The sequence below is a fragment of the Suncus etruscus genome, chromosome 2, assembly GCF_024139225.1.
Source record: "Suncus etruscus isolate mSunEtr1 chromosome 2, mSunEtr1.pri.cur, whole genome shotgun sequence".
Taxonomy (NCBI): domain Eukaryota; kingdom Metazoa; phylum Chordata; class Mammalia; order Eulipotyphla; family Soricidae; genus Suncus; species Suncus etruscus.
The window spans coordinates 28,286,852-28,302,137 of NC_064849.1; the positions used below are offsets into that span (position 1 = coordinate 28,286,852).

General features: G+C 40.0%; 1 protein-coding gene across 2 annotated transcripts in view; it reads right to left on the reverse strand.

Moving 5' to 3' along the window:
* SGPP2 (sphingosine-1-phosphate phosphatase 2) overlaps positions 1 to 15,286 on the reverse strand; it is a 123,860-nt gene that overhangs the window by 33,958 nt on the left and 74,616 nt on the right. For both annotated transcript variants that reach the window (XM_049768171.1, XM_049768170.1), the window contains 2 exons: positions 7,301 to 7,480; positions 2,983 to 3,072 (listed from right to left, as the gene is read on the reverse strand). In XM_049768171.1, the coding sequence (XP_049624128.1) occupies positions 2,983 to 3,072; positions 7,301 to 7,480 (270 nt within the window). The remainder of the gene's footprint in view (positions 1 to 2,982; positions 3,073 to 7,300; positions 7,481 to 15,286) is intronic.

Here is a 15,286-nt window from a genome sequence, read left to right on the forward strand (position 1 = left end):
GCTTTTGGGGCTGCTTTCAGAGGTGCTTTTAGAGGCAAGGGAGAGTGGGAAGCCTGTGGGGTCAGAAATAAAACCATGAATACTAATCTTGGAGCTATCTTTCCTTTTTTTTTTGCTTTTTTTTTGGGGGGGGGGAGGGAGGGGCCACACATGGTGATGCTCAGGGGTTACTCCTGGGTATGTGTTCAGAAATTGTTCCTGGCTTGGGGGACCATATGGGACACCCGGGATCAAACCAAGATCCATCCTGGGTCAGCTGTGTGCAAGTCAAGCGCTCTACCACCGTGCTACCACTCCAGCCCTGGACTTATCTTTTTGGATCCAAAGAAAATATTCTGGTGTTCCATGGGATCCAAATATGCTGTCAGAGCTGAGAACCATGTGTGACTGGTGGTTTGTGGAGTTTGTAAGGGTCTGGGATAGTGACATGTCATGTTTGGCTTTGCTCAGCTGTCCTAGGATATTTATAGTTTTGCTGCTAAAAATAACGGATAGCTTAAATATTGTCTCAGTCCATAGACCTGGAGACACAGGAGGATATGAGGTTCTGTTTAACCTCGGTATAACTGGATCTAGCTCCAATCCTAACACACCAAAGGAGCTTATTCCACTGCAGCTGAATAAAAAGGACTTCCAACCCACAACCAAGTCTGTCCTAGTAAGAAATCAAATCTTCCCTTCTGTTACCTCCCACTAAGTATTGTAGTACCCTGTTGCATGTGCTTGACTTGTGATCTTGTGATCTAAGAGCTATGAAATAAGATGATGGTCATGAAGGGAGGGGTGGTGGATATGGATGGGTAAAGGTATTATCAGGTCCTCAAGCTCCACTGTCTTTCAGGACAGAGGCCTCAGCAAGAAAAGCTACATATGTTCCCTGCATCTGAATGCCATGTCTAAGAAATCTTCCCCCCAAAATATCTATTCCCCCTTCCCATTAGCACTTTTAAAAGAAAACTTTGAGCTACTTCCCTCTCTCTCTCTCTCTCACTCACTCCTCTCTCTCTCTTTCATTCTCTCTCCCTCCCTCCTCCCTCCTAACTCCCTCCCTCCTCTCTTTCTTTCTGCCCACCACATTCCCAAATTTACTTTGATTTTAATTTTAACCTGCATTCTGTTCCCAAGACCACTTTTTTTTTTGGTTCAAACCTATAAAAATTAAAGTAGTCCCAGATAAAAGAAATACCAAAACACCCAGGAGAATTCTGCTTTATTTTGAACTGCTGTCTGTGAAGCAGTGGGAAGGCAGATGGAGAATGACTTCGTCTTCCCCTTCCTTTTTATCTTTGAAGCCGCAACCCAGGCAACCTCACCACAGTAACATGGCCAGGCCTGAGGAGGGCAGGAACTGTCCCTTTAGGAGGGATAGTAACAGGACCCAAAATGTGCCTATTGTGTTTTCAAGATCTGGATTCCTTTCATTCATCTCTAGACCAGTATTGAGAACAATATCTTGACCAGTATTCAGACCATATCAAGACTAGTATCTAAAGGGACAAAAGGCAGTTTTGTCTTCTTTGGGGGGCAAGAGAGATAGTACAAGTTGTAAGGGCACTTGCCTTGCATGCAGCCTGCTTTGGTTCAATCCCTTGCACTGCATTATGGTCTCTGGAGCATCCCTAAAAATCACTAGATGTAGCCCAAAACTACTCTCTACCCTTTAAAACAGAATCATGGACCACAGAGATGGCTTCAAGGGTTTTGCATACTGGAGTCCCAGGTTTGGTCACGAGCCCTACATGATATCCTGAGCACCATCAGGTATGACCTCCCAAGTAAAAAAAAGTTTGGGCTGTGTCTATTTTGTGCATTAATTTTTATTTAAAATTTTGCATTGATTCCTTTCATGGTTTGCCTTCATTTCACTTCTGTTCTTCCCTGACTACTATTGACCTCAAATCCTTGTGCTCATCTGTCTGAGTCAGAGTTTGTTTGTTTGAGAAGATACATCATGGGATCTGATGGAGAAAGGTTTTTTTTTGTTTTTTTTTTGTTTTGTTTTGTTTTGTTTTCTTTCTTTCTTTCTTTCTTTCTTTTTTTTTTTTTTTGGCTAACACATATTTTTGAGCTTCCCATGCAGAACACATTAGCAAAGGCCTATTCCTCTTTAAAGAAATCTCTTTTGCCCCAATTACAGATAGAGAGAGCTGTGTGGTCAACCATGGCCAGCCTTATGTTCTTGAATTTTTATTTTTGTTACACTCAAAAATAGAATTATGATATAACTTTGGCCATGCTAAGCAGGACAACCTGGCTTTTAAAATTCTCATTATGTTGGGGACTTGAGTGGTAGTGGGTTGGGTGTTTGTCTTACATGTGGTCAACTTGGGTTTGATCTTTGGCATCCTATATGGTCCTCCCACCACCACCGGGAGTAATTCATAAATGCAGATCCAAGAGTAAGCCCTGAGTACTGCTAGGTGTGAGCCTAAAACCACATAAATAAACAAACAAACAAATAAATGTCCTATGTGGAGGAGATGAACTTTAAAGTGCAGATGGTCTCCTCTCTACACTGTACTGTCAACCCAGAACAGCAAAGAAACTTAGAACAATAGGCCCGTGATTGTTCTGTGGGAACCTCAAATGGTCAGCCCAGATATAGGACTCACATGTGTGTATGTGTATGTTTGTGTGTGAATATGCATAAGGGAGGGGAATGTTCTGACATCCTTGACCTTGGATGTTTTTCCTGCTCTTGTTGCTAACCTGAACTTTAATATGCCAATATGAAACCAAATGATCCATGTCTCCCTTCTAGCCAATCTTCAAAGTCCTGAGAATCTAGCCCAGCTTCCTTGATAATATTGGAATATTTTGTGATTATTATTAAGTATGTACCATAAAATAATAATTCATTGACTTATGGAGAATATAATTACACATGTAATATATTTAATTAATTGTGCACATTACATTTAAGAGTATAATATGAGACATACCATGATACTATTCAATGACCCCATGTCCTCAGAAACTTACCAGGACCGTGTGCATCCCCGTGTAAATTCTACTGAGACACACCAACGTGGAAAACACCACAGCCAACATCAGTCCCAAAATGAAAGGATACTGAGAAGACAAAAAAAAAAGGCAAAATAGTTAGATCATATTTCAGGCATAAATAATTTGACATTGCTCCCTGTTCCATAACTAAATCAAATCCTAAGTTCCCTGGATAAGAAGCAATCTCATACTCTGAAAACCCTGGGAACAAGGGGAAACTGAGGCATGAAAAGGGGAAGCTGCAAGGCTGTAGAGAGTACAGTGGATAGGGCTCTTGCCTTGCTCTGGGTTTCATCCCCAGGATCCTATATAGTCCTCAAAGCACTTCCAGGAGTGATTCCTGAGTAAGGAGCCAAAATCATCTCTGAGCATTGCTGGGAGTCATCCAAAAACAAAGGAATAAAAACAACAAAAAGGGTTGAGTTTTGGGAGGCAGTTTTACAATCAGAAACATGCAAACAAGGCTTGGTAGATCTTGGCTTGAATTCTCACAACAACTAGCACTATTTTGTTTTCAATGGGTAAATATTTTTTATTTTAAAAATTTAAACTTATTTATATTAGAATGCCTGAACTCTACAGGAAGGAGCAGGCAAATATGCAGATCTATCTGCTATTAGTCTAGTCAGCTATGTCTCCATCACTTGCTACAGTTACAGAGGTTCTTGGGGGAAGTCCAGAGACAAGGACCCTAAATGAAGAAACGTACGTGTATGTCAAGCAAAAGCCCAGAGTTCCCTTGACTCCAACACTTGTAGAGACAATAGTAGCCAGAGATACTGGGCTAGTGGTGGGTTGTTTTAGGAAATATTACTGTTTGATTAGGAACTGGACATAAAGATTAATCCTTATGCTTCAAGAACTATCTATGACCTTCCATGGGGCTAAGAAGACTACCAGAGATAACCATCTATAATAAAAAGCATAGTATCATATTTATCTCCTTTCAATTTCTCACAACCCTAGGAAGAAGGTTGAGTGATTAACTCCATTATAGGAATGAAGACATCCTTAGAATAAACAAGTCACAGTCATTGGAGAGAGGATGACACTCTATCTTGCTTTGGGGCCACTCATGGCAGTCTGTACTTAGGGTCCCATGCAGTGCCAGAGACAGAATGCATGTTTCCTGTATAGAAAACAGAATTTTCAGCTCTTAGCAATATCTCCTAAGCTCTCACACTGGTTTTGAACATAAGCCCAAGGTGATTTTCCATGAATCCTTTGATTCCATGAATCACATTGGATTCTCACAACAGAAGTCAGAACTCAGAAAAGCAAAAGGACTTGCCCAAGGTCATAATAGAGTCAGGAACAGAGATATACTTACTGAGTCCAAGCCCAGTAAATACTTTTTAAAGTGGCTAATATGCAGGAAAATAATACATGGTTGTATTATTTTTTTTCCGGGAAAATGTACCATAAACTGAGTCTCAGATTTTGAATCCAGAAAAAAAATGTTAAAACTGAATGTGTACATGTAGTTAGTACATATAGTTTTTAGTGTCAGCTGATATAAATTAACCATTATTTAGAGCTTTTGTACATAGCAAATAATCCAAAGAATAAAATATATGGATCATGAAAATGAAATAGGAAAAAGAGTCAAAGATATGGCTCAGTGGAAAGTCCAAGACTCATGAATCAGGCCTTGTATTTGATACTCAGCACCAAAAAATCCAAATGCCCACAATGGAATAGGAGAGAAATTCATGATAGGCCTTTTTTTTTTTAAAGAAATTTTTATTTTTGGCTTTGGATTTGGTGTTTAAGTCTGATCATTTTTTTTTATTTCAACTTGATGTTCATACGATTGTTTGGCCTTGGTACCCTCCATTATTTCTCCTCCAATTTGTGAGGTAGAACAAGATGGTTCAAGTTATGTGGTTCTGTTAGAAGGAAAGAAGAAAAAAAGGGGGTGCAAAAATTAAACAAGCAAAAAATGGGAGGAGACCTTCTAGAGGCTATAAATTCATGATAGGCCTTTGAAAACTTTTGCACTATGTAAGCTTATAAGAATTATTTATTTATTATTTTTATTTGTCTTGTTTTGGTCTATCCCTGGTGGCATAGGGTTGACTCCTGGCTCTGCACTGATTGGTCACTCCTGGCAGTGCTCAAAGGACCAATTGTGGTGTGAGGTAAGCACTTACTCCATTGTATTCTGGCTGTAAAAAGAATGTTTTAAGAAGGACCAGGTTTCCTCAGATGAAGGCATAAAAGGTGGAGAAGACACTGGTGGTGACATGGTGGTTGGTGAAAGTGAATAGATTAACCTATAAATGCTGTTGATAGCTGCATGAATGTGGGGTAGAGGATTGTATAAAAGAAAATGGTGGTAGGGCTGGTACAATAGAAAGCCTGTATGAAAGGCATAAGATAAATAGAATTTAAACTGTAGGTGGAAAGTCAGATACTTAAAATTATGTTTTTAGTTGTCCTGAAACCACACTTGGCTATGCTCAGGTCTTACTTCTCACTCTGAACTCAGGGATCACTACGGTGTACATCAAACATATTTTTTTATTCTAATGTGACATTTAGTTAAATGCCACAAAAGATTATCCCTAGTCAGACAAATGCCTTATAAATATTTATTTCCCATTTAGAAAACTAAGCTCCGGGGCCAGAGAGATAGCATAGAGGTAAGGCACTTGCCTTTCATGCAGAAGGACAGTGGTTCGAATCCCGGCATCCTATATGGTCCCCTGAGCCCTGCCAGGGGCGATTTCTGAGCATAGAGCCAGGAGTAACCCCTGAGCACTGCCTGGTGTGACCCAAAAACAAACAAACAAAAAAACCCAAACAAACAAAAAGAAAACCAAGCTCTAAGTCCAGGTGACCAAGAAAAAGATGGCAGGCATGGAGCCAGGATTTAGCACTAGTGCTGCGACTTCCAGCTGCATCAGGCCACCTTCCAATACTTGTAAAGCCTGGAATAATGAGCACTCCTAGGGTTGGAGCCAAAAACAATAGATAGTCATAGTAATACACAGTAATGGATTTTTAACAATCAGCATTTTTTTAGATAAGAATCATTTATTTATTATTTTGTCTTGTTTTGGTTTATCTTATAGACTAGGTGATCTCAAAGCTTCACTGTAGTAGTAATGTGGTTCTTGAAAGACCTTTCTATAATATCTGCATCCAAGCAGACATCAATTGAAATTCTTCTATCTTTCATATTGACTTAAGCTCCTGTCATTTACACAATTTTCTAGATAACATAGAGCAATTATTTTTAATGAGTGAGTCCCAACTAGGTACAAAGGCACCCTGGGGATTTTTTGGGGGCACAGATCCTTTTATGCCCTGGGGTCCTGGGGTGTCTAGCAGTAGGATTTGGGAGAATCATCTCAGCCTGAAGCATGATTTGCCAGAATGATAAACTCATTGTGTCTGTTGTCAGTAGAATGGCAGCTTCAGCGCCAGTGTCTGAATGAGACAGCTTGGGGTGAAAAGACTTTTGGAAGGGGTACCAAACTCTCATGTTCCTAGAGCAGCCCCTGAGATGCCTCTTGGCTGGTGTTATTATCAATGACATTCACTTTCACTGTCATGTGAAACCTGCTTTGCTCACACAATTATATGGTCACTTTATGAAGAAACTATCACCAAGGGTCCAATAGGTTTCAATGTCCCTGACTCCTGAATTCCTAAACCTCAAAGTTCCTTAAAGTAGTTGAAAAGAAAATTATTGGAGGAAGGAAGTGGGTACACTAGTGATGAGTGTGGTGTTGGAATTATGTGCAAGAGAAACCATTGTTAAAAACATTAATGTAAATGATAGACTCAATCAATAAAAAGAAAAGAAAAGAAATAAACACAAGGGCTGGAGTACAGTACGGAGGGCACTTGCCTTGCACAAAAATAACTTTGGTTCAATCTCTAGCACTACATATAGACCTCCTGCCAGGAATGATCCTTGTGCATAGAGCCAGGAATAAGTCCTGAGCACAGCTGATTGTGGCCCAATTACCCTCCTTGCCAAAGAGAGAGAGAAAGAGAGACATACTCCCTTCACATTCCAGCAGGTTCTCAAAAAAAAAATTCTGGGTTGCAAAGATATAGCATGACCTAGGTTTGATTTTCAGCAAATCTTACCCAGAGCACTGCCAGGAGTAATTTCTGAGCTCAGAGCCAAGAATAATCCCTGAGCATCACTGGGTGTGGCCTCAAACAAAACAAAAGAAAAACAAAACAACAAAAAAGGAGAATATACTGAGACCAAACTTGTCTTAGCTGCTTTATTATCTGGATGGTGCTAAGTGGGAAAGAGGTGCAATGGGCTTACCTGGAATCTGTCCATGGTGGATATGAGCAGAGTGAAGGAAATGGCTGTGGCTGCCATGGCATGGGTGGAGGGCATTCCATACTCGGTAATCACCCTCTTTTCCAGTTTCACTACAGGTGGGGAGAATGGACGGGGCCACTTCAGGAGATCCTTGGCCACCTGGCCAATGTACATCACCAGCTGCAAAGCCAAAGGACTGAGATAAGTCTAACAAACTAGTAGCAGGAATGTCTCCCCAGAGTCAGGGAGTTTTCCTTCACTATTGGCTGCACTTACTTTTCTCTCTGACCATAATACCTCTAGGGAATATCTTATAGGCTAGTTCAGTTGGTCAAAGGAGAAAAAGTCTTTCTGAATTTCACAGGACCACAGGGCAGCAGAGATAGAACACTCATTCACTTTGTCATGCATTGAACAAATATTCATCTAGTGTGTTTGTGTGTATAGCAAATATTAACCACTTAAAAATAGAAAATACACCCTCTCAAGCCCCAAACTACTGAATCTGAACTCCCTTTTCCACAGGACTCCTCAGTAGTTCAGATGCATGCAGAATGTTGTTTTTCCTTGAACTTAACTATGATAGAAATTCTCATCTTGCACGACTAGATGACCTTCCCAAGGCTTTATTTAGTTATTGATAAAATTGCTTAGCTTTAAAGGATGACTTCAAAATCACTTCAGTAATCTGTCTAATTTCTGCAGGGCTGCTCACATGGAGAGACTTTTATTTATCCTGTCTAGTTGCTGATGTATTCTGAGCTTGTACCCTGTTCTGTGGCCACAGGGTCAAAAACCAAAAGCCAATAATAGGGCACAGTTGGTCAGTCCTGGTGGTTTTCTTTACTTTTTTCCTGGTGGCTTTCTAGCTTCAGCAACAAACACTGAGTCCCAGGGCTGTGAGTTCTAACTGGACTTTGAATCTTAACCTTTCCACCATTTTATGACCAGGAATTACTGCCCGAGAAACCAGTTCATTCTTTTGTCTCTGCCTTCCTCTGATAACCCTATCAAAACTACATCAGGCTATTATTTAGGAAGTGGAAAAACTAGCATATCTTACTGACTACCAAGAACTCAGATGTCACAGGAGATCTATTTCCTAACCATGCCTCTTCCCCACTCACCCAAATATATGAAATTTTATTAACCTGATGAATAACTAATTCACTAAAAAAATACTCAAACCATCTGACTTAAAAAGCCTCACACAGGAGGTATGAAGGAACTGAACCCAGGTCAGATTCCAAGGCCTTTCCCCGTACTATCTCTCTGGCTCTAACCTCCATCTGAAGTCCCTGCCAATTCCTACCATAACTTTGACTTTTGATTATAACATGTTAATATGTCTGAAGTTGTTCAGAAATGTGGGGAGTAGTGGGTTGTACAAAATGACTAGACACTACATTTGAGGGCTTCTGGGTCTTGAGCCCTCTTAAAAGTTCAAGAAACAAATGACAAGGGGAGGTCTGATACATCCCTAGGTATAGGAAGAGAGGATGACCAGAGGGAAGGAGCAAATGTGAGAGGATCTTGCAAATTCTGGGAGACAGGTACAGTGTGATGAAGACTGACAAAAGCTGGACTGAAAAGGCCAGACTGACAGGCTGCTTCTTTCATGGTTCCTTGTTAATGGCTCTCTGGAAAAAGCAAAGCTATGGAGGCTATACAAAATGATTCCAGGAGGTCAAGAGCTGAGGAAGATGGGCTGGGTTTTTCGGACAACAACACTGCTCTTTTGACACTAGGCTGGTGGACACTAGTCACTAAAGATTTATCCCCATAAATAGAATGACCATACCAAGAGTCATCCCAAATGAAAACAATGGATATTGGACTACCATGACAATGATAGAGAGAGCAATACAATGTCTGTCTTAAAGACAGACAAGGGATGGGGGACATTGGTGGCGAGAAAATTGCACTGGTGAAGGGGGTGTGTACATTTTATGGCTAAAACCCAACTCTGAACAAGTTTGTAACCATGGTGTTTAAATAAGGAAATTATTATTAAAGAATAAAAAAGAAGTTAAAAACAACAACAAATAATGGATATTGGGCAAAGAGTGTACCTGTGAAGGAACACTAGTTGTATCAATTGTGTTATCTCAGGCTGAAGTGACAGTACAGTAGGTTTGCCTTGCATACAGCTTACCTAATTCAATTCATGTTACCCAATATGGTCCCCTAACATTTTCCAGACACTCCTGATAGTGGTTCTAGGAGTAACCCTTGAGTATAAACAGGTCTGACCCAAAATAAAGCAAAGCAAAAAACAAAAAACAACAACAACAACAAAAAAAAAACAAATGTACCCATCTCATGTGGGTTACTTATCTATTGATTGGGAAGTTTGTGTATATGCATGTTGGGAAAGGCAGTGGAGAGCCTGTGGGAAATTAACTGAGTATTTTCATTCAATTTTGCTGTAAATCTAAAATTGCTGTAAAAGAAATAATGTTTATTAAAAAGTTTTATGGCAGAAGAGACTATTTCTACACTGAATTGGCAATTAGATGATAATGATTAACTCACTAGGACTTTGTAAGACTTTGTTCTGCATTGTTAGGGCCCTGCTACCTAACGACCAAATTAAGTTCCATCATTCATCATTCCTTTGGACTGAGACCCCATGCCTATCTGTGAAGGAAAAACTTATAAGGAGGCAATCAATTAGAGAACATTAATGACTTAGCCCACTGACTGGGTCCCCTGAGGGGGTTGGGGACAGGGATCATTTCTTGATGAGGTATTAGACTCTTTTCTTCCTGCTTCCCTGATTACAGGATGAAGGACAGTTTTTTTAATTATCTTTTCCCTGATTAACAGAATTTTACATCAGGAGAAATAAAACCTAAGTAACTCAGAATAACGATTTTTAACCTCTGCTCCATGAAAAAGTGGAGGTCTGCAGAAATTTCCTAGTGGTTTTGGAAAAAGTTACTGACACTAAAATGTCTAGTTTTCACCTGCTAGTCCATAGTCCATGGGAGTTTATAGGTGTGATGCAGGTTTATAGGTTTGAATGGATGAAAACTACTGATTTAGAAAGCAGAAGCTCATTGACCTGGCAAAGCAAAGTAAAGTAGTCATAGAATTTTAAAACAAACTCATCATTATTTAAACTGGAATTGCTGGTGTCTTGCCATTTCTCTTCTTCCTCCGACTCCAGCTTTTTCACCCCTAACCCCACCTCAGGCATCCCTATCTTGATATAGTGTGTGAAGGTCTACCATTATTATAAAAACAGTGAAATTTTCTGCAGGATGCTCAGAATACAGAGACTTTTGTCAAATTACACACAATCCTCCACAGCATACACATACATGCACATTCTGATCAACTCTAACTTGGCAGGTGTGGGGGGAATCACTGCTCCCAGGGCAACTCTTAGATTTGTGCTCAGCGTGATATATTCAGGGCGAGGGAACAACAAACCACATGCAATACAAGTACCTTAACCCCTGTACTAATTCCACTGCTTCATAAATGCCCCACCCGTTTTTGGCTACCTGTGGCCTTTTTCCCTAGAGTGTAGGATAAACTAGAAGGCGTTTTTTATTTCCCTCAGGTCTCATGGATTGAAACATGGTCAATCACTGGAATCTATAGTCAACCCATGGACTTGTTTTTTTTTTTGGGGGGGGGGTCACACCCAGTGGTGGTTAGGGTGTTACTCCTGGCTCTGTGCTCAGAAATCACTCCTGGTAGGCATGAGGAATTATATGGGATGCCTGGATTCATTCAAACCACCATCGGTCCTGGTTCGGCTGCATGCAAAGCAGTGCTATCTCTATGGCCCTTTTTAAAAATTTTTTTGGAATTTGTTTTTATAAGTTGCAATTTAATTACATCATTCTTTCACTTTTAGAGACTAAGAAATATTAAGATGCAATTAATATAGTCTCTACTAGTGTATACCCATCTGGTATCATTATCTGCTCAAAACCTTCTCAGCTCTGAGTTCGATATTTGAATAAAGATAGACCAGACACCTAACCAGTCATTGCACTCCTACATATAGACCTAAGAGAACTAAAACACAGAGAATAGTAAATGAATCTTCTCATCATCCTTTACAAGAGCCAAACAATTTAAGCTACCAAAATGTCCATTCATCTAGAAAGAGGTAAACAAAATATATAATAGATCCTTACAACAGAGTACTTTGCCATACAAAGTACTAATGCATGAATGCAAAGTACTAATGGATGAAGCTTGAAAATAGCATTTTAAGTGAAAAAGGCATAAGTACAAAGGCCAGATAGTGTATGATTTCATTTATATGAAATGGTCAGAATAGGCAAATTCACAGAAACAGGAAGAAGATTCATGATTAGAGGGAGGGGAATAAGGGACTTGAGCTTCACTGGGAGATAAAGTGTTCTAGAGTCTGAAAGTGTTTGTAGTTGTACAACTTCATGAATAAAATAGAGACCATTTAATTTTATTCTTTTAAGGAGTGAACATGATGATAAATAAATTATTTCACAAATTGAATATGAGAAACTAAGTATCAAGAAGGTCTGGAAACACCGTTTCCCGGAATTCTTGGTTGCAAGATGCTATTAGCAATGGCTCCAAATAGAGCAGTTGTTAGAAAAAATGAAATCATAAAATTTGCTTATATATGGATAGATATGAAGAATATTATGTTGAGTACAATGGAGAGAGATAGACACAGAATGATCACACTCATGTGGGATATAAAATTATCATTACTAATAATCAGTATTAATATCCAGAGACAATAGAGATGAGGGCCAGGAGGACCAGTCTATGATAGGAAGCTTGCCACAAATAATGGAAGAATGCAGTTACAGTAGAGAAGGGATCACTATAAAAATAAGAGTTGGAAATGATCACTCTGAACAAGAACTGGATGCTGAGACAGGGAGACAGACAGACAGAGACAAAGAAACAGAGACATAGATGAGGCATTATCCAGCATTTTGTTTACTCAGTGTTTAGTTTGTTCTCTCATTGGAATACATACTGCTCTGTGGTCTCCTAGTTGGCTTTAGGGAATGAATCAAAAGAAGTATTTTTTGTTGTTATGGTTATTTGGGAACATTCTAGAAACTACAGCTAACCATCCAGCATGAAAAGTTGTTTTCAATTGAATGCTCCCCCAAACTTGTGGCGGTATTTTTATTTACTTTGTGGAACTCAGAGCTTTTTACACCGCCTGTCATGTGGCTTTGTGTGTGTCTGTGGGGGGTGTGGAGGTTGGGGTGAGTCACTGAGAGAAGCAATTGTAATTCCAAACTAATAAGATTTCATTCCCTGCCTGAAGCACCAAAACAGAGGAATTATCAAATAAACACCATAAATCTCAGACTATCAAAAGCTGGTCTTTACATAGTCCAAGTTCTAGAAAAAGGTAGATAAATAGTGAAAGCACACATTTTAGGCAAGAAAAAAATCAAACAATTAACATATTTTCTTGCTCTTTCAAATGTTTTTTTTTTTTTTCTTTCTTTCAAGTTTAGAGCTGCTTTTGGACATTTTTGTTGTTGTTATTTTGTTTGTTTGGAAGAACATACACACTGAGGTGCTCAAGATTTATTCCTGGCATTGCTTGGGCAGGGATCATATGTGGTGCTAGGAATCAAACTTCAGCTGGCCACCTGGACTATTGCTCTGAGCCCTGTTGCTGAAATTTTTTAAAGAAAGAATAAGGTATGATGATAAGGAAAAAAGTCATATATCTATAATATAGATATCTTTAGGAAAGATATCTTTGAACCAAGTTAGTCTCTCTTTTCATTATTCAAAAGGCATTATATATATTGCATAATATATATAGCTAATATCTGTGCAATGATTTTTTTCAGTGTTTTTTTTTTTATAAACATCATTTATTTCTTTGGCTTTATGTACCTGGGATTAAACCCGAGTCTAGTCTATGCAAAGACAGAACTTCCACTAAATTAAGTGACCAGCCCATGGCATGATTTTAGTGCTCAGCTTACTCCTATTTTATGATTAGGAAAGAAAGGCTTCAAGAAGACAAGTGTCTTGCCAAAGGCAAAGTAATTTCTGCAGAGTTGCTAGAGAAATTTTGCTTTTTGATGCCAGATTCCAATTTTCTTTTCACCATACCCCATCATCTAGTATCTCACAAATAATGCATGAGCAAAGCTATTTAGTCTGAAAGAAAGAACATAAGTTCTAACACTAAACCCATAAAGAACTCAATAGAGTCCCTTGACTGGAGGTTTAGAAATTAGGATGTCATGCCTAATAAAAAAAAAAAATTGCCAGGTTATTTTTTTGTTTGTTGGGTGTTTTTGAGCCATCCCCGGTAACACTCAGGGGTTACTCCTGGCTATGCACTCAGAAATTGCTCCTGGCTTGGGGGACCATATGGGTCACTGGGGATCGAACCGAGGTCTGTCCTTGGTCAGCCGTGTGCAAGCAAATGCCCTACCGCTGTGTTATCACTCTGGTCCCTAAAATTGTCAAATCCTTTTTTTTTTTTTTGGTTTGTTTTTGGTTTTTGGGTCACACCCAGTGGCGCTCAGAAATGGCTCTGCGCTCAGAAGTTGCTCCTGGCAGGCTCTAGGGCGACCATATGGGATGCTGGGATTTGAACTGGGGTCTGTCCTGTGTTGGCTGCGTGCAAGGCAAACACCTTACACTGTGCTATTGCTCCAGCCCCCTAAAATTGTCAATTTTTTTAAAACTTTATTTATTTATTTATTGGTTGGTCTTTAGGCCACACCCAGCAGTGCTCAGGAGTTAATCCTGGCTCTGCGCTCAGAAATCACCCCTGGCAGGCTGGGGGATCATATGGAATGCCAGGATTTGAACCACCATCCTTCTGCATGCAAGGCAAATGCTCTACTTCCATGCTATCTCTTCAGCCCCAAATTGTCAAATTTTTATTTCTGTTATCCTACCAAGGACAGGCAAGCAGAGGGGTGGGATCTGCCTTTTTTGTTTTTGTTTGTTTGTTTATTTTTTGGCCACACCTGACAGTACTCAGAGGTTATTTCTAGCTCTGTATTCAGGAATCACTCACTCAGGGGACCCTATGGAGTCTGGAGATCTAATCAGGGTTGACTGTATGGGAGGCAAACACCTTTTACCTGTTATCTCCTTCTCAGGCATCAGGGAATTTATCCTTTTATTCAAAATGATGCCAGTGAAGGGAGGGGAGTATGAAATAAAATCAGGGCAAAATGAATTTTACAGAAACCCATTTCTATATGCAGAAAGCCATATAGAAGAAAATAAAACTCTTTGGATGCTGATAACTCTGTGACATCCCTGTTCATCTCCATTCTGGCATGGCTGAAACCACCCTAGTGAGACAGCTCAGATCTGGTGAACAATGCCAAGACAGGCTGTCAACTTAACAGCATATCTGATGATAAGTTATTGTCTATTCACATTAAAATGGTAAAACACCGGGGCCGGGCGGTGGCGCTAAAGGTAAGGTGCCTGCCTTGCCTGCGCTAGCCTCGGACGGACCGCGGTTCGATCCCCCGGCGTCCCATATGGTCCCCCAAGCCAGGAGTGACTTCTGAGCGCATAGCCAGGAGTAACCCCTGAGCATTACCGGGTGTGGCCCAAAAACCAAAAAAAAAAAATGGTAAAACACCATACATACAGATAAGTTCTTATCTAATAAATCTCAGTACAATGTACCTTACACCCTGAACATTGATATAATGACCTGGCACAGGCCTCAGAAGAATGGACATCCTCCATTCACGCCGGAACCAGGCAAGCTATCTACGAAACATCCAAGGTCTTTTATAGCAACAGCTGGAAGAAGTCCTCTACCAGGAAAGACTCTACCAAGGGTCTGATATCGACCTCCTAAAAAGAGACTTCCATTTACACTGAGAAGACTTGACAACAACAATGACCTGCTCTACAGGACATGGTTCTCTCTATTGCCCCATAAGTGTGAGGTGAAATGAGAGGATGCTCCGCACCATCCTGACTACAATATGGGATATGCAGACTCCAGGA